Genomic DNA, 27,265 nt, shown 5'->3' on the forward strand with positions numbered 1-27,265 from the left:
TTTCCAGAATAGATTGCAACTATTGCGAGTGCCTCACATCTGCAATCTCAGGATGGTTTGAGAGCTAGCAAACAAAGTATGCCTGCAGGTGGTGTCTGGAGATATATGTTTGTTGTGGCTGTAAGTAAGTGATTGTATTAGTGGGCATCTGTTGTTGCTTGCTTACAGATGTTGCTTTGGGGAAAGTGGTGGTAGACCTTTTGGGTTTTAGATGCTGGTTGTCAAGACAGAATCTTGTTGTAGGTTGTTGGTGGAGGTGTGACATGTAAATTTGCTTTTACCCATCTGAGGTGGTGATTATTGTCAGTCAATACGCTTATGGATTCTTCTGGTTATGTTTGTTGGCCAGTGGTAGTAATTTTATGAACAATGCAAAGGTAGTGCTTACAAGCATGTGGCCTTGATGTGGTCAATTACTTTTGGTGGTTTAGACAGGTTGTGCTGCTACAATACACATGTTTATCAATGCTTTGTTGTCAGATTGTGACAACACTGAACCCCTAACCCCAATTCACATGTCCACTCTAAGTGTATTGGTGTTACTTAACATTGATTTCAGTGTTGTCTCCTTTTACAGATTTCTAGATGAAGTTCAGTCTCACTCGAATGTGAACAAAATGAGTGTTCAAAATCTGGCCACTGTGTTTGGGCCGAACATTCTGCGCCCAGCGATGGAAGATCCAGTGACCATTATGGAAGGTACGTCAACTCTGAGCAGAGTGATGGTTTATGCAGCCAAGAAGTCATGTCTAGCTCTGTTTACCTAAACATGTGACAGTTAATAAACCTTATGAGTTAAAGTAAGCAGGCCTGTGCAATGCCCCTTCTAATTTGCTGTCTATCAGAGAATGTGTGTACATCAGAACACCTCAATAAAAAGGACATGTTTGCGCTTTTGAAATGTTGAAGGGATTACTGGTCTTTATGTGAAAAATCTCCACCATGGTTATTAAAAATAGGGGGACCATTTAGTATTCAAAGGCAGCCCGAAGGGCCAACACCAAACGTCCACATCGGTATGTGATACCATCAAATCAGCATCTCAGTCCTGGATGCAGGAAGACCTGACTCGAAATAGTACTCTACTAATATACCATGATGGTGATGCTTATATCAAAGCGGACCTGACCGCTCCACTGAGAACTGAATGTGGTATCACTTAAGAAACAGATTCCTCTTCACTAAGAAACAAATACCCATAGCTTAGTGGCTCTATTTATATGAGAGATAGTCTCAAGCCCTATCCACCCAATACAGATATCTTAGATGCCACATGTTATTCTATAAAAGTGCCCCCTACCCTTTACAATTGGAATGCTATAGAACTCCTTACACCATAGAAGTCAAGCCCCTCTGCATATGTATGCATTTTGTGAAAATTAAGGATTAAAATGAAGACAATCCTAATGAGGAAGAGAAGTGAAGAACAGCATCAATGACGTTCATTAATTTTAGGTAATAATGGGGGGAAAGATAATAATGTAACATATATTTGCAGCATTTGCTGCTGTATATCACATCCAGTGAACACTCCTGTCATCCACTGTTGGGCGTGGATGTTGCAACTTTTTTTTCCAGATGTATATTCGAGAAATCCGGTACATAGCACTACAAAAGCTCAAAACGTCAGTGCTGAGGCACTGAAATGCCAACTTTCATCACGCGACAGTCTCATGTGGCCATTGAGTGCTTCAGAGACGTATAATATCGGAATCCCTGGATAAGGTTGTATGAAAATGACTTGTGTGGAGGAGGGTATGGAGAAAACATATTTTAGGTTTTGCTCCAACAAGTACCAGCGGTTGGACTGGCATCAAGTCTGTAACCTAAGGCTTCCAGGAAACAACAACGTGTCTGCTTATGTGGCCAGTAAAGCCTTTTGGGTTTGGAAAAGGCCATCCTTGCATAACGTATGGGTCTGCTACGTTCTTGTCCACTACAATGCCTTTTCTGGAAAGTGTTTATCCTCCTCACAATTACTTCACTCAGTAGCATTAGAGAACTGCAAGCCTCAACAGTCAAAGAGACATTTTTCCAAGTGCACACATTTTGGGTTGTCTCCAGAACATACCCATGTTCTCTGCCAAAAATCCTCTCTCCTTTCTACAACAATTAAACAATTTGTCCTCTTTTTCCCTCCAGTGCAGTCAGTGGTGTAATGGGTTTCACACTGATGTTAATAAAGCCCTTATGTACTACATTGACCATATTGAACCTTTTAGAGATAAACGAGCAGCTCTTTGTTGCTTTTAGCAAGCCCCAACTAGGAAATCCAGTTTCCAAAGTGGGCCTTTCCAGATGGATCATCCAATGCAAGGAAGTTGCTGTGCCAATGCCAAACGCACACTACAGAGTCTGTGCCTAGGGCACATTCAGCTTGTAAAAAAGGGGCCACTATGGCTTTCTTAATCAATATCCCACTCTCAGACATCCGTAAAGCTGCAACATGGTCTACTGTCCCCACATTCAGTAAGCATTACTGTGTAGACATGCAGGGGCATAGCTTGGTCATTAAGATTTGGTGGCGGGGGGAGATTCAAATTTCCCAACAATCACGGTGGCATATCTTGTTAACATACATTATCTGAGAAGCAGGACATGAGGACGGGGCTTAAGGGCAGGGAATAGGAAGAGCTGTTCGGATTGTTAGTGATGCTTAAAGCAAAATATTTTGTAAAATAACCAACCTTTTTTAAGAACTTCAAAATAGAGAGGAGAGAGTGTGTGTGTGTGTGTGTTTTAGTGTATGTGCATGTAAAGATCCTACGTGAGATCCGACAGACATCTCACCATACGCGACTGGAAGCACCTGTGCCCCACTATTTACTACATAATACATTTAGGGGGTTGTAACACCCCAAACACCCCCCCCCCCCCCGAAGCTATACCTCTGTGGACAAGCATGCTCAATAAGAAGCTAAAGTTGCACAAACTGTACATAAAACTTTGTTCCAAATCCCTTCCGTTTAGATCCCAAGCCACACTCAAATGAGATGGGTACCTCTGTAAAGTTTATGCACAGCGGGTGATCTACAGGAGCTAATGCTGCAAACGGAAACCATTACTTACCTGTAACAAACAGTTTGCAGCTTGTGATGCTGTAGATTGACATGATCCTCGCAGCCCCGGATTTGAGCTCACTGTACGTCTAACAATCACTATCTTTATAAATACATATTTCTCTACCAATATACATAGACTTTACTGCTTGACATCTCTACACCTACTTACATTTACAATACAGAAAAAATACATTCTAAGCTGGGGTCTGTATAATGTTTGATTGCTGGTTTCAGGGGAGGTATCACAAGTCACTTCAAAACCGAAATCTCTTGCTCAAAGGAAACCAACATAGAAGATCTGAGCCCAACACTAGATGGCAATTGTGTGAACAGCATGTGAATTTACTGCACTACTCACAACAATCTGACAGTTACAGGTAAGTCAAGTTTTCCTAATTTTTATCAACATAAAAATAGTAAGGGTTGTTGAAAACATTAACAAAAGATTAGTATACAGTTTATAATATTAGGGTAAGACCAGCGGCGCATGGGTCAGGTTTCATTTTAAGTATGCGGGTTAACATCACAGTGGAATTGGGTTACATTTAGGGTAAATGTTTCTGGTGATGGATGGCATTTCTGTAATTTTCACATTTGTCATAATTGTTTCTTAAGGTCAAGTCGAAGTTTTGTCATAAATGGGTTCATCATTGATAGTTGTTCCTTGCTGTATTTCTTCATTATTGCAATATTCATTGTCACTTAGCTCCCATTTTAACCTCTAAACTACACAAAGTGAAGATCAAAAACTAAGAAATAAGAGACCGGTCCACTGCACCTCTTAACCCCTTCCCTGCTCATGACGGAACCGTTCCGTCATGAGCCACGGTTGTCGTGTGCTCATGACGGAACGGTTCCGTCATGACAATCCTGCCGGCGGCCGCTCCGCCTGCGCGGCGCTGTTTCCCCGCCTGTGCGGGGCGACAACGCAAATGGGCGGAGTCATGACGGAACCGTTCCGTCATGAGCACAGCTCAACTGTGGCTCATGACGGAGCGGCTCCGTCATGAGCACAGGCCCGCCGCGCTGCCCCCCTGCCCCCCCCAGCGCTGCAGCGGAATGTCCGCAGCAGCGAAGGGGTTAAAGCATTACCAGTGCTCAGTAACATCTCTTACAATCTGTGCAATAAATACCCATTGCACGTGCTACTATACAATAAGAGCACAATAACATCTTTTATACAGTACAGTGGCTCAGTATGGACTGTAATTGTTCTGTGTGGAGATCTATGTGCCAGAAATCGGTTTGGATTGAAGGCAATTGAGCTGGAGTATTTCATAATAAATCAAACCCAATGGTGAGTTTTCAATAAATCTTTCCAAGTGTATCTGTAAAAAATACAAGCAAATATTTTTTCAGAAAGAGATCATGACAATTAGCTTGATAGCGTCCCAATTTTATTTAGAAATTAGATTGATGAGGTGAAAAAAATACAAACAGTCCCAGATCTCCTTTCTGAGTTGGTGTTTACATTTACTGGTCTTGGTTCATGCCCAAGTCCTCTTAGCTAGAGTTACCAGATAACTTCATGTCAACGGGACACATCCAGTTCTGGGAATTTCCTTTTACAAATCATTGTTTCCTCTGTGTGTTAGACTAGATTGAATGGAATCAGTACTACAACTCCCAGAATTCCCCTTATTGTTAAATAAACATCAGGTATACAATCTATGTGCATCACTGACAATAATGTGGTAATCCTCCATTTGAGTCAAAGCTAGATGATGTCATATAACAATCTTTTTGATTTTTTTTCATATTATACTCCCAGTACTCCATCTGCAAAACATCTGTCATGTATTTAGCAAATCATGAAAATATATAGCAATGTGGACGATATCATTATTACTAGTAAAGTTTTCAACTCAATAGTCACAAATTCAGGTTCTGATCTCCACAGTGCCATAGTCACATGCTTTTTTGTTGTAGCCACTTTATTTTATTTCCTTTCCATTTGTAAGTTTAATCTTTTTGACATCTTGTGGATTCAGCTGTGATTGTCTTAATTATATCCTTCTCGTCCCATAGATGCCTTATGAAACTTTAATATATAAAGAGGTCCCCCAGCCCTGTGTAGTCTAATTCACTAAGTCTTGTCGCCACCAGGTTTCCCAGGTCCATGTATGACTTGCTGGTCCATCATGGTCTTGGACTTTACCCTGGTCTCCAGACTCCAACTCTACTATTTCCATTGCAAGCACTTTGACCTTTGGCTTGTTGCGGATGAAGGCTGCTTAGTGCATGAAGCTTTGGAAGGCCCACCACACTGTAAAACGAGAAGGACTTTGGATTCTAGCAATCAACCGATTGCATCACATCCCCCACTCCCAATCACCTAGCTTCATTCTCTCAAAATATCAAAGAAGAAGGGGGCACTTCTGTTTCTGCAGCTCCACAGTTTATGCTTCTAGGATGGGCCTTTTATACAACTTCTAGTGGCATGTCTGTGAGCTAAGATTTTATCTCTGTCCAAATTGAGCACCCTGTGCACAGGTTGTCGTATGTTATCTCTCAGCAGCATTGCATACAGCATTTGTGAGCATGATAATATTTACTTGGTTTAGTTTTTACTTAGTTTAGTTAACATTGATGGTAGACTTTGAGAAGTAGCATTTGTTAATTATGCTCATGACTGAATTAGTCTCTTGATTTAGAGCTTTTTTGTAGTTTGTACGAAGTTAAATAGCGGATTATTAATTTCCGCTTTAAGACAAGGAGCCCATAGGGCCTCAATGGAGATGAGGAGTTATATGTACATTTGTAAATAATATACTCTTAAATTTAACTCTGAATATGGACAAATTTGAATTTATTCCAGAGGTGTTTGATTGCTGCTATCTGAATCACTGCAAATATTAATACATGAACTGACTACCAAATCATGATGAATTGAAGAATAATGTAAAAATCATTGTTAGTAAAAGTTTTTGTCCATTATTTGTTTTGCTGTCAAGCATGGTGTCATGCGCCAGTTGAATTATAGAGTTATAACCGGCACTTAGCCGAGATTTGTTTGACACTCAGTCATAATCACAAAACATTTGCGAGTTAATCGCTTTTGAGCAAGCCCGTTTACACGCACATTTTAGCAGTAACGCAAAGCGTTAAGAGTGATAAACTTAAATCACTCTTGTTGGGCTCACTTTAAATAAACAATTAACGAGTTAAACAATATCTGTAACACACCGGTGCTGGGCGCTTGTGTCAGACAGCAGAACCAGCATGGTTTGGAAGCACGGAATGGTGTATGTTTTATTAAATGAACTACCATGCCCACAATGCCTCATTGCGGGTTACTATGGAACTGTGGTATAAAATGGTGAAACAAACATAGGACTTATGTTACTATCGTGATCAGGAACTGTGTAAGTTCGAAACGCGTAGGCGGAGTGAAGGTAATTAAAACTGCGTTAATAACAATGCAGGAAGAGTGCGGCATACTTTATTCAATTTGCTTTGATAATAATTGTGAGGTTGTCCTTACCTCACCGCCGGCACCAGCTACTAAGAGCTCCCCCCGCAAGGACGATTTGTTGGATATATATATATATATATATATATATATATCGCTCCAGCGTCCTCCTCACATACAGGAAAACTGTATGTGCCAGGAGCACCGAAACACATTGGCGTTGTTTAATTCTGCCGAATAAACATCTTTAGCAACCACCTTGGAGTGCCGAAGTTTTCCTGTATGTGAGGAGGACGCCATATGTGGGACACTCAGTGTTTTCATTTGTAATCCGCTGGAGGTCATTTAAAGCATAACAAGTACATAGTCAGTGATGTAAATCACATAGGGGAGGGGAAAAAGGAAGGGAGACAACAAGGAGATGAGAAAAAAAGAGGGTTTATATTGTAGGTAGTTATTACAGCACTACAGTACAATAAAGGTACAAATGACCAAAAACACTAAAGTGAGCACTAGACGTGCTATTGAAAGTGAACGGCGCAGTGACACAAGGGTGAAATGCAGCGTGAACGGCGAAAAGTTGATAAATTAACAATGTGGTCAAAGAAATTATTTATATACAGTCTGGTCTTTTCAATGAACAAATTAAATTGACCACATCAATGCCAAAATTCTTTGCCGGGGGTGGTCGACGGCGTTTCAGCCTGATTGATTCCAGGCCATCATCAGAACAATGGTCATAATTTAAAAGAGTGCTGGGCGTAGTCAAGGTACGTTCAAAAGAGTCCAATCAAATTTGAAAAACGCGAGCACAGATCAGCGCATTGTGTGTGTCCAAGGGAAAGGTTCCTGCAGTCAGGGATCACCAACAATTGGGCTGCATCCGGGAGTAATTGAGTCCGGATGCCGGGTATGGGAATCAAATCTTGTTAATTAAGCAATGCAGATCGGTCCGTGGGTGACTAGATCGGTTCGATTGGATTGAATCCGGGTACGACGAAGAGTAGAGCGGGTAAAGCGTCCGTGCCGTGACGAACCGATCTAGTCACCCACGGACCGATCTGCATTGCTTAATTAACAAGATTTGATTCCCATACCCGGCGTCCGGACTCAATTACTCCCGGATGCAGCCCAATTGTTGGTGATCCCTGACTGCAGGAACCTTTCCCTTGGACACACACAACGCGCTGATCTGTGCTCGCGTTTTTTAATTTTGATTGGACTCTTTTGAACGTACCTTGACTACGCCCAGCACTCTTTTAAATTATGACCATTGTCCTGATGATGGCCTGGAATCAATCAGGCTGAAACGCCGTCGACCACCCCCAGCAAAGAATTTTGGCATTGATGTGGTAAATTTAATTTGTTCATTGAAAAGACCAGTCTGTATATAAATAATTTCTTTGACCACATTGTTAATTTATCACCTTTTCGCCGTTCACGCTGCATTTCACCCTTGTTCAGTGCGCCGTTCACTTTAACTAGCATGTCCAGTGCTCACTTGAGTATTTGTTTTGTCATTTGTCCCTTTATTGTACTGTAGTGCTGTAATAACTACCTACAATATAAACCCTCTTTTTTTCTCATCTCCTTGTGGTCTCCCTTCCTTTTTCCCCTCCCCTATGTGATTTACATCACTGACTATGTACTTGTTATGTTTTAAATGACCTCCAGCTGAGACGTTGTTGTTTGTTGAAAACTATTGCACGGTCTGTGCTGGGAAAACGGGCTTACTCCTGTCCATTGTACCTTTTCATTTGTAATCCAGCGTCAGGTGAGGGGATGTATAGGCAAGTTATTACGGTTGCCAATTGATTTTTTGGCGATGTTCATGCCATAGATATTGCATTAGGCAATAAATAATCAAGACGGTGACGCCTCATTGCCGGACTTTCATTGGCCAAGGATCCACCAACCATATGGCAGGACCGTTTAAATGACGGTGTTTTATTGACGGCTTTTCCGCACTGATGACGGCTATAGCCAGAAACGTGTCTGCGGATGTTCAATAGCCGACACACACCCCGTGAGTGCACCGAACCTTGGGAGTACCATGGTCTCCTTGTTTTTGTTGTTTGATAAGCGGTTTCCCATTTGAACCCGCCGCCAGTTTGGCTGGTCCTAGGTGGAAAACTGTGCTTTGTGTGTGTGTATATATGTGTGTATATATATATATATATATATATATTCACTGAAAAAACCATAGGTTTCACACACGTTATAGTTACGAATTAGCATTTAAAAAACCTTGCAAATTCACTTAAAAAACGATAGGTTTCACACATGTTATAGTTAGCTGGACATTTCACTCGTAAAAAACCAATGAAATTCCCCCGCTATAGTTAGTGCAGGCAACTATAACTCACGCGACTGCAATCCTCTGCTGATGACGTCAGATATTACATCACTGTATTTAGACACTTATTTACCCATGTCTTCTTCCATTAATCTTTAGCTATACATATATTACAAATATTTATTTTTCATAAAGACACATATGTCATCAGTGATGTAATATCTGACGTCATCAGCAGAGGATTGCGGTCGCGTGAGTTATAGTTGCCTGCACTAACTATAACAGGGGAATTTCATTGGTTTTTTACGAGTGAAATGTCCAGCTAACTATAACGTGTGTGAAACCTATGGTTTTTTCAGTGAATTTGCACGGTTTTTTAAATGCTAAGTTATGTATTTATAAAAAAAAAAAATTCTCAGGTTTTTCACCGTGCGCGGTCCGTGCGCACACGGTGCACTACGCGCACCGTGCGCGCGCCGTGGGCGCTCGGTGCGCTTCACGCACCGAGCACACACGGTTTGCAGTGCGTGCCGTGCGCGCGCGGTGCGCGCACCTCGCGATTTCAAAAAAAACATTGTTTTTTTCTCCTTTGGGAGTCCTTCTGTGACCCCCTGACCAAGGCTAGGGGGTCAGGAACTGTCCACTCTGCCCCCTTTTCACGTTCTCCACCTTTTTTTTTCACCCCCTCAGACTGCGAGAGACAAAATGGCGGCCGACACTTCCTGGTTTCGACCGATTCGAAAGTTTACCGACATCTAACAACCAATCAGAATTGCGCTCGCGCACGGCAGGATGCGCGCACCGTGCGCGCACGGTGCGCGCGTATAGATATTGATATGCTTTTGTTGGACCTGTCAGCCCTAGGGTGGTCTCCCCTTCTATTTTTGTATCGTGCCTCATTTTTTCCACCCTCCTTTTTATGTTGGACTAGGTCTCCGGGCACCTTTTCATTGCCAATCAGTGTTAAGGTGCAGGTGCTCCCTTCTCCCAAGATGGCTGCCACAGGCCCCTGCTACTGCAGAGTGGTCTTTCATAGTAGCACCCTAGCTGCCAGGAACTGGCTGGAACCCCACAACAATGTTGCGACTCCAGCCTGCCTTTTTGTCCCATAGGTAGAGTGGGGAAGCTCCTGGACTGTGCTGGAACCTTCTAGAAGGGAGGTGTGGTTTTTCTTTTGCCGCCTTGGCCAGAGGTCACCTGACCTAGGGCTACTTAAGAGAGGGTGGGAAACTTTTGTGGTGAGTTGGCCATTGGGGTGAAGCAGAGCTGGAAGAATCCACCAGGAGTGTAGGCGGTAGGGCCTAGCCAGGGACTTATGCCTCTGAGAGTGACAGGATTTAGGTGCTGCCTCTTAAGTGAGTGAGGGACCCTGTGAAACCCACTGATCTTGCCCAGCAGTAGGAGGACCCAGAGACTCTCTGCCCAGCCTCACTAGGAAGGATCTAGTCGCCCTCTCCATCCCTACCCCCCTGTAACAGAACCCTTTAAGGGCGCCAGATACATCTGCGCCAACAAGACTTTATCTAACATCTGAAAACAGAGACTTATTTGCCAAGCACTGAGACTGCGTGTCCAGATTGAACTCTCAAACTTATATGCCAAGCACTGAGACTGCGTGTCCAGATTGAACTCTAAACCTTATATGCCAAGCACTGAGACTGCGTGTCCCGCCTGACCCCTGAAACCATATGCAAAGCAGATTGAAGAGCCACCGGGGATCGACCAGGTATTAGCGCTGTGACCCCTGCGCTCCCTGACCTGGCCTGGGACCCCCGGCAGCGTGCTCCGCTGAGCGCGGATCCCCCATCCTTAACTTGAGCCCCCCCCTGTGACGTGGAAGCCAGCGCGCTCACCGCCGCGGCCCGGAGGCCGGAAGAAGTGCCCTGCAGAGTCGCGAGGCCCGTGAGAAGCCCGGGGCCCCGCCGCTGCCGTCGCAGCTGTGTGAGAAGGTGCGCGAGGCCTGGGGCCGAGTTTCCCCCATCGTCGCTGGAGCGGACGCCGTCTGACGCCGAGGACGAGGTAAGCCCGGAGGCTGGGATTGCCCCTGGTGCGCCCCCTACTGGTCGGGAACCGCACCGCACCCTCAGCCCGGGTCCCCTCTCCGTGGGAGTTCCCCCCTGCCAGCGCGACAGAGAGACCCCGCCGAGGGATCCTCTCCTTGTGCCCCCGTGACTGCTCTGAAGCGAGGTGCCCTACGAACTGCACCGGAGCCGAGAGACTCGCTCCTCCCGTCCCGGTCGCTTCCCGCTAAAAGCTTCGTGAGGCGCATTGACTGTCGTACCCCGCATTGAAGTACCCAGCGCCAATAATTACAAGTAGCGCTCTGTTAGTCCTGTGCCGGATTGAAGTGCTCAATGTCCATAATTACAAGTAGCGCTCTGATATTCCTGTGCTGGATTGAAGTGCTCAATGTCAGTCATTACGAGTAGCGCTCTGTTATTCATGTGCCATATTGGAGTGCTATATGTTGGTGATTACGAGTAGCGCTCTGTTATTCATGTGCCATATTGAAGTGCTACGTGTTGGTGATCACGAGTAGCGCTCTGTTATTCATGTGCCATATTGAAGTGCTACGTGTTAGTGATTACGAGTAGCGCTTTGTCATTCATGTTCCATATTGAAGTACCACGTGCTATTGATTACGAGTAGCGCGCTGTTATTCACGCCCCTGCTGAAGGGCTACGTTCTATTGATTACGAGTAGCACGCTGTTATTCATGTTCATAATGAAATACTAAATGACATCTATTACGAGTAGCTCTCTGTGCTAGATGCCCCGTTCTGAGGTTGTCACCAGTTAGCGCGCCTAGCGCCATCCTCACCCCCCTAAGGCGCTACAGGAACGTGAAGCGCGCGTGTACCTCTAGGTGAAGGGTAGTTGTACCTCAGGCAGTACTGATTTGTTATGAATGTCATTTGTGGTATCACCAGCTTATGAAATGTACTGCTACCTCATGAACTGCATCTAACGTGATCTACTTGGATAAACTTGAGTATTTACATAACTCCTACAGTGTGGCGTCACTTATTGTGGGTGTTCCTCGTCGCATGTGAGGTGCGTGTTTTATGGTTGCTTTACACACAGACCTTTGGTGGCCCGACCGCTCGTGTCACGTTACCGCCCCATAGGGCCTGGAGACCCCAGGTCCTACATTGTTGGCGAGCGGTGGGATCCTTAGGACCTGTGACCATACAGCACCCTTCTGTGAGGCGAAGGGCGCCACAATTAAACGCCTAATTGTTCCAGAGCTCTGAAACCATTGATTGCTGCATTGTTATATCCACTGTCCAGGTTGAAAGTGCAAGAGTCCTGGTTAGCTGAGAACTGTTACCTATACCCTAGGAAATGTTCTCCTTAGTGTCTAGGTCCCCACCTGCCAGAATGGAATTCCGGTTAGCTGACCTCGAGGGGTACTCAGTGAAGCAACTAAGGGAGTTCGGGCAGGGGATGGGGGTGCCTGGGGTACGGAAGGCCAAAGGACCGGAACTCCGCACCGCCATTAGGGCATGGGTAGAAGCCCACCCAGAAGGGAGAGGGGATGAGGGACAGGAGGCACCAGAGGCACCTCAGGAGGAGAGCGCCCAAGAAGTGACCGACATATTGAATGTAGATGTGTCTGAAAATGTGCCCCCAGGGAGACGTTCTGGGGCCAGTAGTAGGACAGGGTCGAGGAGGAGCGCGTCTCCAGAGGAGTACGAGGACAGGAGGGAAGAGTGGCAGTTAAGGTGGGAGCTGGCCAAGTTAGAACAAGAGAAAGAAAGGGAATTGGCCAGAGTGGAACAGGAAAGAGAAAATAGGAGATGGGCAATGGAGGAGAAGAAGCTTGCGCACGACCTTCAGCTAAAAGAGCTGGAGTTACGCGCCCTCCAATTGAACGCGTCCAATAAGGACAATGGTGGCAGCATACCTAAGGAACCTCAAGAGTCAAAGTTCTACCTACCTAAAGAGGTAATTGCCAATTACACAGTGGGGGACGACATCATGAAATGGTTGGAGGCATACGAGGTAGCCTTGACGGCCCATGGGGTACCCGAGAGTAATTGGGGAGGTGGTTTTATACCGGTATTTACCTCCCAATGTTAGGGACACCCTGTTATATTTGGCCAAGGCGGATCAGGTAAGTTATGCCCCCATGAAAGAGGCCTTGTTAAAAAAGTTTGGTCTCAACCCCGAGAGGTACAGGCAAAAGTTTCGTGGCAGCCATAAGCTGTCCACACAGACATGGGTAGATTTTTTTGATTATGCGAGGAAAGCACTAGATGGTTGGGTGCGTGGCAGCGAGGTGCTGGACTACCAAGGGTTGTACGATCTTTTTTTAAGGGAGCACCTCTTGGATAAGAGCTTTCCGGAGCTGCGCCAACATCCGGTGGACCGCAAGTTGATGGATCCCCGTGAGCTTGCGGAGGAGGCAGATATTTGGGTGAGCACCCGGGTGTCTCACAAGGGCCCCGGGGGAGATGGCTCGAAAGGCGGACAGGGTTTCCCCCAGAGGAAAGAGGGGGGAGATAAAAAGGTGGAGTTCTCGAAAGGTCCCCAAAATAAGTTTGGGAAGGGAGTAGGAACCCCACCCCCGTCCAATTCCACAAGACCCACTTACCCGGACAGGAGTCAGCAGCCTAGGATTGTGCGGTGCTACGAGTGTGGGGAGATTGGACACTACAGGGGAGATCCCAAGTGTCGCAAGCGACCACCAGCCCCAACGGGCGGGTAAAGTCCCGGGGTGAGTAGTATAGCGCTTGGGGTGGAGCTGCCCTTAGATAGGGAAGGGGAGTGGACAGGCCTGACGCTGGTTTCACTCGGGGATAGAGAGGTGGTCCCCGTAGTGTCCCTGCCCCCGAACACTGCTAAATATCAGCAGAGGGTGAGAATTAATGGGGAGGAGGTGGAAGCTCTGAGAGACACAGGGGCCAGCATGACCACTGTCGTGCGGCAGCTGGTGTCCCCAGACCAAGTAGTCCCCGAGGAGTTCCATCCGGCCGTATTGGCTGACGGCAGTATGAGTCACTATCCAGTGGCTCGTGTTCCATTTGAGTGGGGAGGAGTCAGAGGCCTACTGAGAGTTGCTGTGAGCCCTGCCTTGCCTGTGGGGTGTTTGCTAGGGAACGACCTGGAGCACACCAAGTGGAAAGACGTCGAGTTTCACGCTCACACTGAGATGCTGGGATTACCAGGGTGGACTTGCGTCAGCACGCTGTCCATGGCTGCCCGGCATGGAACTCACCCTGGGTTGGAGCATGGAATCATGGCCCAACCCGAAGCCAAACATGGAAAGAAGAAGGTGGTAGAGGACATGCCCCGTGAGATGGATGGGGAGGCCGCAGAGGTGCCCCCGGAGTCCGCGGAGGTAGATGTCGTTCCTGTGGAGGACTTGCCGACCCTTGCTGACTGGCATGTGGAAGGAGGGCCTACCCGGGAGGAATTTTGTCAGGCACAAAGGGCGTGCCCCACGCTTGAAGGCATGCAGCGGCAGGCCGAAGCCCAAGTGGCCAGTCAGGAACTGGGAGGTTATCACGTGTATTGGGAGGATGGTCTCCTATACAGTGAGCCCAGGGTGCCGGTACATGGATCTTCGAGGGCCATAGTGGTCCCCCAATGTTACCGGGCCTTTCTGCTGGAGTTAGCGCACAAGATACCCTTAGCCGGACACCTGGGTCAGGACAAAACCTTTGCACGGTTGGTCCCCCATTTTTATTGGCCCAGGATGAGGATTGCATCAGACACCTTTTGCAAGACCTGCAAGTCTTGTCAGGCCAGTGGCAAGACTGGGACTAAGTTGAAGGTCCCGTTGGAACCGCTCCCCGTGGTCGGGACCCCTTTTGAGAGGGTCGGTATCGATATTGTTGGGCCATTGGACCCTCCGACCGCAGCGGGACACCGGTTCATCTTGGTTTTGGTGGACCACGCCACAAGGTACCCAGAGGCTATTCCTCTGAGGACCATCACTGCACCGGTGGTGGCGCGGGCACTGTTGGGGATTTTTACCCGAGTGGGATTCCCCAAGGTCGTGGTGTCGGACAGGGGCACCAATTTCATGTCGGCCTACATGCAGGCCATGTGGAAGGAGTGTGGGGTGACCTACCGGTTCTCCACTCCTTACCACCCCCAGACGAACGGACTTGTAGAGCGCTTCAATAAGACGTTGAAGGGGATGATCCGAAGCCTACCAGAGGGCTTGAGGCGTAAATGAGACGTCCTCCTCCCCTGCTTGTTATTCTCCTACTGGGAGGTACTGCAGAAGGGAGTCGGGTTCAGCCCGTTTGAATTGCTCTATGGCCATCCCGTTCGGGGGCCCCTCAGTTTAGTGAAGGAGGGGTGGGAGAAGACTTCACAGAAGCTTCGCCGTGACATTGTCAGCTACATGCTGGCGTTCCGCAGCCAGATGGCCAAGCTGTGGAAGGCAGCCACAGAGAACCTGGAGGCTAGCCAGACCGTGATGAAGGAGTGGTATGACCGCAACGCTCGGACGATCGAGTTAGACGTTGGACAGAAGGTGTGGGTTATGGAACCTGGGGAGCTTTGTGCCCTCCAGGACCGGTGGACTGGCCCGTTCGACATTGTGGAGCGGCGAGGCCAGACCACGTACGTAGTTGATATGAAAACCCCACGTCAGCCCCTCAGGGTGCTCCACGTCAACCGCCTGAAGCCGCACCATGAGCGATCAGAGCTTGCTCTCCTTATGGTGACGGATGGGAGCGAAGAGGAAGAGAGTGAAGCTCTTGCTGACCTTCTAGCGGTGCAAGAGAAGGATGGTTCGGTGGAAGGTGTAGTCCTCTCCCCATCCTTGACCCCAGAGCAACAGAGGGACCGTCGCCATGTCCTGGGACAGTTCGCCTCGTTGTTCTCCCTCACGCCTGGAATCACTCATCTGTGTACCCATGATGTGGACACAGGGGACAGCCCCCCGGTGAAGAACAAGTCTTACCGGCTCCCTGACCGAGTGAAGGATAGCATCCAGCGTGAGGTGGCAAAGATGCTGGAGCTGGGGGTGATAGAACCTTCCAGCAGCCCGTGGGCTAGTCCAGTGGTGCTGGTGCCGAAAGCGGCCCCACCGGGTACGACACCGGAGCTTCGGTTCTGTGTGGACTACCGGGGGTTGAACTCTGTCACGAAGACAGATGCTCACCCCATCCCACGTGCAGACGAGCTGGTGGACCGGCTGGGAGCAGCCCGGTACCTCAGCACCATTGACCTGACATCCGGATATTGGCAGATTGCCATGGCCGATGGAGCAAGGGAGAAGACAGCGTTCTCCACCCCCGAGGGCCACTATCAGTTTCGAGTGATGCCCTTTGGGCTCAAAAATGCTCCGGCCACATTCCAGCGGTTAGTGAATCAGGTACTATCTGGCCTGGAGTCCTTCTCAGCGGCCTACCTGGATGACATAGCTGTCTTCAGTGGCACCTGGGAGGACCATCTGCAACACCTCCAGGAGGTATTGCAGGCGCTGCAATGCGCTGGCTTAACAATTAAAGCCAGCAAGTGCCAGATTGGACAGGGATCTGTCGTGTACCTGGGACACCTGGTGGGCGGAGGTAAGGTGCAACCCCTCCAGGCCAAAATCGAAACCATCTTGGCTTGGGAGCCCCCCAAGACCCAAACAGAGGTCCGAGCTTTCCTCGGCCTCACTCGGTATTACCGCCGGTTCGTCAAGGGGTATGGCACCATCGTAGCCCCCTTGACGGAATTGACCTCAAAGAAGCAACCTCGCAAGGTCATATGGACAGCTGCATGCCAAGAGGCCTTTGACACGCTGAAACATGCGATGTGTACCGCTCCAGTACTAGCAACACCAGATTTCAGCAAGGAATTTATTGTACAGACAGATGCCTCAGAGCACGGCATAGGTGCGGTGCTCTCACAACTCAATGCCGAGGGCCAAGATCAACCTGTGGCCTTCATATCCAGAAGACTCCTCCCTCGGGAACGGCGATGGAGCACCATTGAGAGAGAAGCCTTCGCGGTGGTCTGGGCACTGAAGAAGTTGAGGCCATACCTCTTTGGCACTCACTTCCTTATCCAGACCGACCACCGCCCCCTTCGCTGGCTCATGCAGATGAGAGGCAAAAACCCCAAGTTGTTGAGGTGGTCCATTTCCCTACAGGGGATGGACTTTCGGGTGGAACATCGGCCCGGAGTTGACCACGCCAATGCTGACGGTCTCTCCAGGTTTTTCCGCCTTAGTGATGAGAACTCCCTAGAGGTTGGGTAGCTCTCCCCTCTTTCGGCTGGGGGGGGACGCATGTTGGACCTGTCAGCCCTAGGGTGGTCTCCCCTTCTATTTTTGTATCGTGCCTCATTTTTTCCACCCTCATTTTTATGTTGGACTAGGTCTCCGGGCGCCTTTCCATTGCCAATCAGTGTTAAGGTGCAGGTGCTCCCTTCTCCCAAGATGGCTGCCACAGGCCCCTGCTACTGCAGAGTGGTCTTTCATAGTAGCACCCTAGCTGCCAGGAGCTGGCTGGAACCCCACAACAATGTTGCGACTCCAGCCCGCCTTTTTGTCCCATAGGTAGAGTGGGGAAGCTCCTGGAATGTGCTGGAACCTTCTAGAAGGGAGGTGTGGTTTTTCTTTTGCCGCCTTGGCCAGAGGTCACCTGACCTAGGGCTACTTAAGAGAGGGAGGGAAGCATTTGTGGTGAGTTGGCCATTGGGGTGAAGCAGAGCTGGAAGAATCCACCAGGAGTGTAGGCGGTAGGGCCTAGCCAGGGACTTATGCCTCTGAGAGTGACAGGATTTAGGTGCTGCCTCTTAAGTGAGTGAGGGACCCTGTGAAACCCACTGATCTTGCCCAGCAGTAGGAGGACCCAGAGACTCTCTGCCCAGCCTCACTAGGAAGGATCTAGTCGCCCTCTCCATCCCTACCCCCCTGTAACAGAACCCTTTAAGGGCGCCAGATACATCTGCGCCAACAAGACTTTATCTAACATCTGAGAACAGAGACTTATATGCCAAGCACTGAGACTGCGTGTCCAGATTGAACTCTCAAACTTATATGCCAAGCACTGAGACTGCGTGTCCAGATTGAACTCTAAACCTTATATGCCAAGCACTGAGACTGCGTGTCCCGACTGACCCCTGAAGCCGTATGCAAAGCAGATTGAAGAGCCACCGGGGATCGACCAGGTATTAGTGCTGTGACCCCTGCGCTCCCTGACCTGGCCTGGGACCTCCGGCAGCGTGCTCCGCTGAGCGCGGAACCCCCATCCTTAACTTGAGCCCCCCCCCTGTGACGTGGAAGCCAGCGCGCTCACCGCCGCGGCCCGGAGGCCAGAAGAAGTGCCCTGCAGAGTCGCGAGGCCCGTGAGAAGCCCGGGGCCCCGCCGCTGCCGTCGCAGCTGTGTGAGAAGGTGCGCGAGGCCTGGGGCCGAGTTTCCCCCATCGTCGCTGGAGCGGACGCCGTCTGACGCCGAGGACGAGGTAAGCCCGGAGGCTGGGATTTCCCCTGGTGCGCCCCCTACTGGTCGGGAACCGCACCGCACCCTCAGCCCGGGTCCCCTCTCCGTGGGAGTTCCCCCCTGCCAGCGCGACGGAGAGACCCCGCCGAGGGATCCTCTCCTTGTGCCCCCGTGACTGCTCTGAAGGGAGGTGCCCTACGAACTGCACCGGAGCCGAGAGACTCGCTCCTCCCGTCCCGGGCGCTTCCCGCTAACAGCTTCGTGAGGCGCATTGACTGTCCTACCCGCATTGAAGTACCCAGCGCCAATAATTACAAGTAGCGCTCTGTTAGTCCTGTGCCGGATTGAAGTGCTCAATGTCCATAATTACAAGTAGTGCTCTGATATTCCTGTGCCGGATTGAAGTGCTCAATGTCAGTCATTACGAGTAGCGCTCTGTTATTCATGTGCCGTATTGAAGTGCTACATACTAGTGATTATGAGTAGCGCTCTGTTATTCATGTGCCATATTGAAGTGCTACGTGTTGGTGATTACGAGTAGCGCTCTGTTATTCATGTGCCATATTGAAGTGCTATATGTTGGTGATTACGAGTAGCGCTCTGTTATTCATGTGCCATATTGAAGTGCTACGTGTTGGTGATTACGAGTAGCGCTCTGTTATTCATGTGCCATATTGAAGTGCTACGTGTTGGTGATTACGAGTAGCGCTCTGTTATTCATGTGCCATATTGAAGTGCTACGTGTTAGTGATTACGAGTAGCGCTTTGTCATTCATGTTCCATATTGAAGTACCACGTGCTATTGATTACGAGTAGCGCGCTGTTATTCACGCCCCTGCTGAAGGGCTACGTGCTATTGATTACGAGTAGCACGCTGTTATTCATGTTCATAATGAAATACTAAATGACATCTATTACGAGTAGCTCTCTGTGCTAGATGCCCCGTTCTGAGGTCGTCACCAGTTAGCGCGCCTAGCGCCATCCTCACCCCCCTAAGGCGCTACAGGAACGTGAAGCGCGCGTGTACCTCTAGGTTAAGGGTAGTTGTACCTCAGGCAGTACTGATTTGTTATGAATGTCATTTGTGGTATCACCAGCTTATGAAATGTACTGCTACCTCATGAACTGCATCTAACGTGATCTACTTGGATAAACTTGAGTATTTACATAACTCCTACAGTGTGGCGTCCCTTATTGTGGGTGTTCCTCATCGCATGTGAGGTGCGTGTTGTATGGTTGCTTTACACACAGACCTTTGGTGGCCCGACCGCTCGTGTCACGTTACCGCCCCATAGGGCCTGGAGACCCCAGGTCCTACAGCTTTTACATGCTATTTTCTCAGGAAATACTGAACAGATTTACACCAGACCTGCAAAAGGCACTTCCTTGACCTTATGGCTACCTCTCTGCCAAATTTCACGTAATTCTGTTCAGCCGTTCGGGCTGTAGCTGCGACTAAAGGTCCTATTGAAAAATGCATGGGGAAAACGCATTTTGTGACCCCCCCTTTTTCTCGGCCCCCGCTTGACGAATCACCCCGAGACTTTCAGGGTAGGAGCTGAACGGAGCGCCCCATTTGTTTTGAAAATTTCGCGAGGATTCGTCAACCGGCGCCAAAGTTATTCAAAATAGAATTTTGAGATTTCCTATGGAAACTAGGTTGTAACTATAACTATCTACTGGCGACCGCCAGTAGATAATATATATATACTTACTCTGGCTGGGAGCAGTGTAAAATAAAATTGTAATAAATTAATAAATTCATTTTATTACAATTTTATTTTTCAACTACTTTGCAGTGTTAAAAGCAATGGGGCGACGCGTCTCCACCCTAATGGAGGTGCCTGGGCTGCCACATCCGTGGCAATATTGAAGAAGTTTGACAAGAATTACAAAGTGCCCATATTGAAAAATGCCATTGTAACTCGCAAATAGTGTTGCCACAATACATTAAGAATGGAATTGGATTTTGATTGGCTCTCTCGGAAAAAATCTTCTCAGGCTACTTAGTGGTTCGTCAAACATAAAATAGTATGTAGCTGAACAAAGCATAGCCTTGTTTTTGTTCAGTTTGCATATCAAAGTTGTTCAGTTTTCATATCAAAGTTAATTTACCCTCCTGTATCATTGTTTCTGTACCCTGACATTATGATATTAGCTCTCTACTATCTATTACCATAACAGTAGTAATCAAATTTGTCTGACCAAATATGGATGGTGAAATCTACATTTTCTGATGGAACAAAGGCCCAACCTCCCTAGAAAACTGTTTTGGTCTTTATTGTGTACACTAATCCAAACACAGATATTGAGGCAATATCCTTCGCGTCAGAGGCTGTTTTTAATATAGTAGGCAGATAAACCACTTTAAATGTAAGAGGGCGTAGTCAAATCCCTTCTGGGCACAGCATTTCACCCAAGATCTTCCCCTAGCACATTAGCAGTTCAGCAACCTTGCTCGTCATTGACCTCTCACAAGGAGCCTTTTGTTTACACTTGTAAGGGGTTAAGGAGCTGATGGCACTGTTGACTTGACATTCTTATCAAAACCTACAAGCCCATGTTCAGCTCTGATCATCCCTGTCAGCTGGCACACAGAAGAGGCATTCCATTCAGCCATAGCCTCTTGAGTTCAGATGAACAACAGCCTTTTTCCAAGACGGACAGTCGGACACACAAGGTCATTTCACCTGTATTTGGAAGAGCGAAAAAAAACCACTAGGGAGACACTTTTGAGAATGGCTTGAAACGCTTGTAAGAATAGCTCCTGCAAGCTGAATGCGCTGAAGTTACCCCGACCTTTAGATATTGACTTAGAACTTAACAACGTAAACAGTTTTCTGAACCAGTGACCGTTAAAAACGGTTATTTATTAAGTCTTCTCAAAGTGAAATGCATGAATTCACCCGGAACTATGTATAAGGAAGTACTCCCAGAAAACCTGAAGGCAGTGCTTAATTTGAGCCTGTGGTTTCCGGTGCGCAGCATCAGAACTTAATTGTCATCACGGGCACTGCGCCGGTTTTATCTAAATGAGAGATGAACACAACAACACTTGTTTAATATTTCAATGAACATTAGAAATGACTAATATCTGCTGCCCAAGCTATTATTGTACCTTTGGGGCCTGGAATAGTCTGAAATGCCAGGCTTGTAGGGTGTGTTGATTAGTAGTTGTGTTAAATCTGTTACTGGCGACACCTATAGGGGCAATGAGTAGTACAAGCTTCAGTGGCCTCTTGACAAGGGCCCCTGCTCTTATTTTTTCCAAATTCAGCACTGCCTGAAGGATGGGGAAGTGCAGTCTTTCACACGAACAGCACTCACTGTAAGCTAGCTCAGCATATAAAGAGGCAAACTCTTGCGGGTAGTAACAGGTCCTTGTGTGTCTGTTGGACACCTCCCCTTACGTACTTTTTGAATCCCCTAGTTGTCTAAAGGGAGACCAGCAGTCGTTGTCCGCGACTCCCAACGCACGGACAAGTGATGTGAATCTGGGACATTTTGCAGGTTGACCTCGGATTGCTTCGGTGATGGTGATGCTCGAACAATGAGTGTAAACTGACCACCTGCTTCTCTAGAGCATTGGGGAGAACCAGGAGGGAGACAGTGCAGATCTGTCCCTAGCACATTGAGCTCTCTATTCTAGAGGCAGCAGGCCTTTCAGACTGAGATGTCAAAGACAACTCACAGCTGTAACAAGCATTCATTATGGACCACATATGGTCTAATTATCATGGCATCTGCTTTGAAGTGTCTGTACACTTGCAGACTTACTGAGGATGTCCTGCCGTGATGCTGGGACCAGGGGGAAGTTGGTAAGAAGAATTCTCATTAAAGCAGACTTTTAAAGTGCCCGTTTCTTATTATCTGTGTTTTGAAGAGAGTCAGATTTCAAATAACATTAAGGAGAGCGAAGAGACAACTCATGACCACCCACTGCTTATTTATTATGTAGCATAATGGCCAGAGCTGCCGACTTCGGAGTTGGGGTACCAGGTTCTAAGTACCTCGGAGTCGCCTCAACATCCTGTGATTCTGGCAAATAATCCAATCTCCCCGTGTCTACCAAATATGAATGTGTCCTTGTGTAACCTAATTGGTGCCCATGTAAAGGCTCCAATACTTTCGGGTCGAGTTCACGCTAAATAAAACTGCAACAACAAAAAATGATCATGTAGCTCATTGTTTACATGTGTCCTCTTTTAAAATAAGGTCACCTTGAACTTAAGTGGTATTATTGCAGAATTCCTGGAGAAGTGAGCAGGGGAGACTTGCATGGCGGACATAGACTTAACAGGAAGACATTTTCTAAGTGCTTTCTAATATTTACACATTTGTAAATATAAAGTACACTGGCCTCTTAGTAGACGATGGAAACAAGGATTTTAAAAAGGGTCGATGAAAAAATAAGCATTTATTTTACTTTGTTTTGTGATGCGCACACAGCGTAATCTTTTTCCAGTTAAAAATGGTGCAAATGCAGATTCAATCATGAGTTTAGGCTGTGGCAAGCAAGGCAGGTCCCCTGCCAAAAATGAGGTGCGAAGCACTATGTAAAGAAAGGCGTTATTTATCATTATTTGCAAACAATTTCAGTAATGTACACTCAATTTGTGTGGGGTTTAATGTTTTTAATCCTCATACCCTATTATTTTTCTGATGGTTTTTGAAGAGCTAACAACACTGGCCAGCACCCACACTGTAAAAATGGTTTCTAGGCCTCTGACACCAGTCCCAGGAGGTTTTTTGAACCACTAAGTGTGATATTTGGATTCTTTCACTGTCTTCCTCGTTCTTAATAGAATGAGGAAGACAGTGAAAGAATCCAACAGAGTCTGGTTCTGGGCTTGATTCTGTAGCCCCAAGCTCATTCAAGTGCTGTCTTTCAGCGTTCTCCATCCCTCTGAGACTCCTCTGATGCATTCTACCTCTCTGCTGACCCGGCATCCTGCTGCCCTTCTGTTTAGTGCATCTCTTACTGGCACTGAGCCCGCATTCACCAAATAATTCGCAGTCGGCATTTTTGCAATTTCGGATGGTTTCTTTCTGGCATTGATTTGCGTGCATCCGACAGTCACGTGGGGGACACGGCCTTTATGACGCTGGCTGAGCCACGCGTGCCGTTTCCCCACCAGCGAACCACGCACGCAGTGCACCGTCCAGATGCGCGGATGGGCGGGCACAGGCGGTGGAAGGATCGGGAGAGGATGCGGTCTGGTAAGTGTGGTTGGGGCATGGTTTGGGGGGGAGGTGAGAGTAGTTTTTGGGGCTTAGGGAGGGCTTGGTTGTTTTTAGGGCATAGGGCTGAGTTTTAGGGCTCAGTGCAGGGGGACGGGATAGTTTTCAGGTGTGGGGGTTAGTTTTTAGGGCTCAGGCAGAGAAGGGACAGTTTCCAGGGCTGGGGGCAGTTTTAGGGCTCAGTGAGGGTAGGCTGGAGTCAGGTATGTTTTGAGGACATGGGGCCGAGTGTTAGGGCTCAGGACGGGGAGAGGGAAGGGACAGTTTTCAAGGCTGGGGGCAGTTTCTGGGCTCAAGGGCCGGTCTGGGTAGTTTTAAGTATGTGGGGCTGGGCTTTAGGGCTCAGGGCGCATGGGCTGGGGTGTGATCTTTACCACTCATCCCTTTATTAAACATGCCTTTACCACAAAATTGAGTGGTGAAGGCAAGCGTGGTAAAGGAATGCGCTTTTAAGACTTACCTGTTGTTCGGGCTTCTGTTGTAGAGGCATGCAATGGTTTAGCCCTGCGCGCCTCTGTCATACAAGTGTCACATGGACATCAACATCCTACCCTGCGCCGCTGCACAGTCCTCCATGCATCAACATTGTGATTGTAAGTTTTATTTATATGGCTCTTACTACCCCTGACGAGGTGTTGAAGCTGTGGCGAGTTGCACGCTACTCCGGAACCACAGTCTAGAGTTTAGTACATCAGTAATGAGTGCTCTCTTTTTACCTTGCGCATTAGTTGTGTCAAGATTGTGCTCTTTATTTCTTGCGTGTTTAGTAGTGTTCAGAGTAGGGTTAGAATGATTGGAATGGATTTGAAAAGGGAAAGTAGTAAATTGTTTTTGTAAGTAGTGGTCATGTGTGCCTGTTAGTTGAGTGAATGTGCTTAACAGGGGGGTAAAACTTGAGAAGGATGTTTCGGAGTTCATAGTAGGCAGAACGGTTTGGGATGAGTCAGTAAGAGGCGAGATGGTACACAGGTTGAAGGGAGTATTTATTATAAGAAAACTGAAATTAACTTGTACATACATATATGCATATGACACTTGGTAAAGGTGTAATGGGTGAAGTGCACCCCTGTGTATAAATACCCGTATGTACATAGAAGCAGCAATATTTTCATGGTCTGAGGTGCACATGTATCTTGTGGTGAAGTATGCATTTTTGTTTATCAAATAACTATAATTAACTTATATATACATGACAGTCTTAAAGGTTTAGTAGCAGGCATAAACCCCTCTATATATGCACTTATATGCATCTAGACGTCGCAATATTGACATGGTCTGATATACACATGCATCTTGTGTTGTAATGTACAATTTGTTTCCCTTCTATAATTGTATCTGCTTATACCAGGAAGCATAGTTCAATGTACAATGACACATGTAAAACAACAACCTCATATCCATATTATGAGAAGCATAGTTGGTCATGTCTGACTATACTATTGTGGTACACTGTTGAGTTGTGAGTATAATTGTCATGTGGGGGAGAGCCAGCTCTTGACTAATCTTCTGAAGTCGAGGTGGTAGTCAGTGGATCTTATGTTTATGGGTAGGAAACCCCATAGTTTGGCTGCATGAACAGAGAAAGATGTTCCACCCATGGTTTTTTTTCTTGTTTGTAGGAATTTTGAGAGACATTCTCAAGCGTAGGTTCCTTCGTTGTATGTATCTGTTGATTTTCTTCCTAATAAAGAGTGGTCCTTTGCCATGTATTGTTGTGTGCGAGATACAAAGCAGCTTGAAGGTGGATCGTCTGGCAAGTGGTAACCAGTGTAGGGCCCTGAAGTCAGGGGAAATGTGTGCTTGTGTCTTTACATGCATAAGTAGTCTAGCAGCAGCATTCTGAATTCTCTGTAATATCCTTAGAGTTGATAAAGGTGAGTCGTGATATAGACCATTAGCGTAATCCAGTTTGCTAGGACAAGAGAAATGGTAGCTTGAACCTTGAGGGCAAATCTTAGGTACAGGAAAATGCGTTACAGTGTTTTCATTGTGAGAAAGAAGGATTTGGCTACCTTATTCACTTGTGCGTTCATTGACAGCTTGGCATCCATGATAATTTGAAGGTTTCTTACCTCTTTAAAAATTGTTGGTGGTGGTCCTAGATCTTTATGCGAAGCACAGAGGGGGTTGTAGGTTTTTCAGTCACCACAGGTGAGTATTTTGGTTTTGGGGGTAATTCAATTTGAGTTTGCTCCATGTCATCCACTATCTACAGCCCGGAGACAACTGAAGATTTTTTTTAAAGTTATTTTTATTGAACAGTTTAAACAAAAAAAATCCAAACAAAAACAGTAGACATTGCAGAACAGAAAATAAAGACAGAAGCAACAATTGACAAGGACCCTTAAGGACCACTACATATTGACATTAGACCATTGCAGCAACATTACACTGGTCACCAGTGAAATCCACATCCACATCAGCAATATTAGGAAACATCATCCGTACTTTTCGGGGGCCCACAGAGGTCACATTGCACTTACCCCATATCTTAATCTATTTATTTGGACAACCACTCCCTGCCCATACCACCCTCTCAGTCAGCATGCAACAGTTCATGTCTCTCTTCCAGTGCCCCAAACTCTGGCTCAAATCGGATCGCCACATGCAAGCTATGTTTCGCTTAGCCACAATCAGTACCAAGATAAGCCAGAGTCGGTCCATACGATTAAGGTCTGTTTCAGCCCACGCATTGAGAATGCACCATTTGGCCGAGAGTGGCAGACCACTTCCCACTACTTCATTGACGCAAGCCAGTGCCCTCCCCCAATAATGTTAGAGTTTACAGGGCAAGTCCACAGCAAATGGAAGAACGAGCCTTCCTGACCACATTTCTAGGAAACTAAGCTTAATCCGATTTGCCCATTTTAACCAGGGTAGTGCATGCATAATAGCTGCGATGAAGACTTTTCAGTTGCACCAAGCAAAATCTGGAGTGGATGGCCACCTCCCCTGGGGAGGCCAGAGCTTCTGGCCACTCTCCCGCCTCCAAGTCCCCTATGTCCACCTCATCAGCAGTTTGGCCAGAGGACAACTGAAGATTTTTGATGTTCCAGTGTCCTTTGGGCTTTTCAATTTCATAAGTATCTGTGTACCATCTGCGGTGTTATACCAGGTGAAATCAAAACAATTGATCAGATGTAATGATTACATGCAGATGTTGAAAAGCATAGGTGAGATGATTGAGCCTTGAGGGACTCCTGCTTTAATGCTGTATGGTTTAGAAGAGAACTGAGGAGTATGCACAATATTTGTTCTATTATGTAGATGCACTGTGCCCTCTATTCCAGCTTTCTTAAGTCTTGTGACTGTGTCAAAGGCAGCTGAAAGGTCCAAGAGAAGAAGGGCTTCAACCTTGTTCTGGTCTACTATGTTTTTAAGTCCATTCCACATAGAGATTTGAGCTGATTCTGTGCCTCTTCCTGGACAGAATCCAGTTTGGATGTCGGAAAGTATGGAATTGTGTTCAATAAAACATGAATTCAGGACGAAGGCTGCTCTTTCTTTGCCTTGGAATGGTCTGCTTGCTCTGAGTCTGTCGTTTTGGTTGTCCAGAGTAGGTTTTTTAAGTAATGAGTGTATGTGTGCCTTTTTTAAGTCTTCTCGAAAAACATCTGTTGGTATGAGTTGTTGATGTGTGTGCCGACTCGGATGGCCGCTGAGGTGGATAGTAGTATGATTTTGAATATGTGAGGTGGACAAAGGTCAGAGGGGCAGCTAGCAGGCTTGCTCGTTTTGACCAGATCCAGATGGTATTTAGACAGAATATTGGAAAGAGAAATATCGTGGATCAAAATATTGTGTCAGGAATATTGAGGACACAAATATCGTGAAGGTAAGTTTCTATGTTTAAGCACAT

At 47.1% G+C, this 27,265-nt stretch overlaps 1 protein-coding gene across 2 annotated transcripts in view; it reads left to right on the forward strand.

Annotated features, from left to right (window-relative positions):
• The window catches only part of ARHGAP22 (Rho GTPase activating protein 22), a 399,917-nt gene that overhangs the window by 353,675 nt on the left and 18,977 nt on the right, over positions 1-27,265 (forward strand). For both annotated transcript variants that reach the window (XM_085608768.1, XM_085608769.1), the window contains one exon: positions 578-699. In XM_085608768.1, the coding sequence (XP_085464894.1) occupies positions 578-699 (122 nt within the window). The remainder of the gene's footprint in view (positions 1-577; positions 700-27,265) is intronic.

The sequence above is a fragment of the Triturus cristatus genome, chromosome 1_2, assembly GCF_964204655.1.
Source record: "Triturus cristatus chromosome 1_2, aTriCri1.1, whole genome shotgun sequence".
Taxonomy (NCBI): Eukaryota; Metazoa; Chordata; class Amphibia; order Caudata; family Salamandridae; genus Triturus; species Triturus cristatus.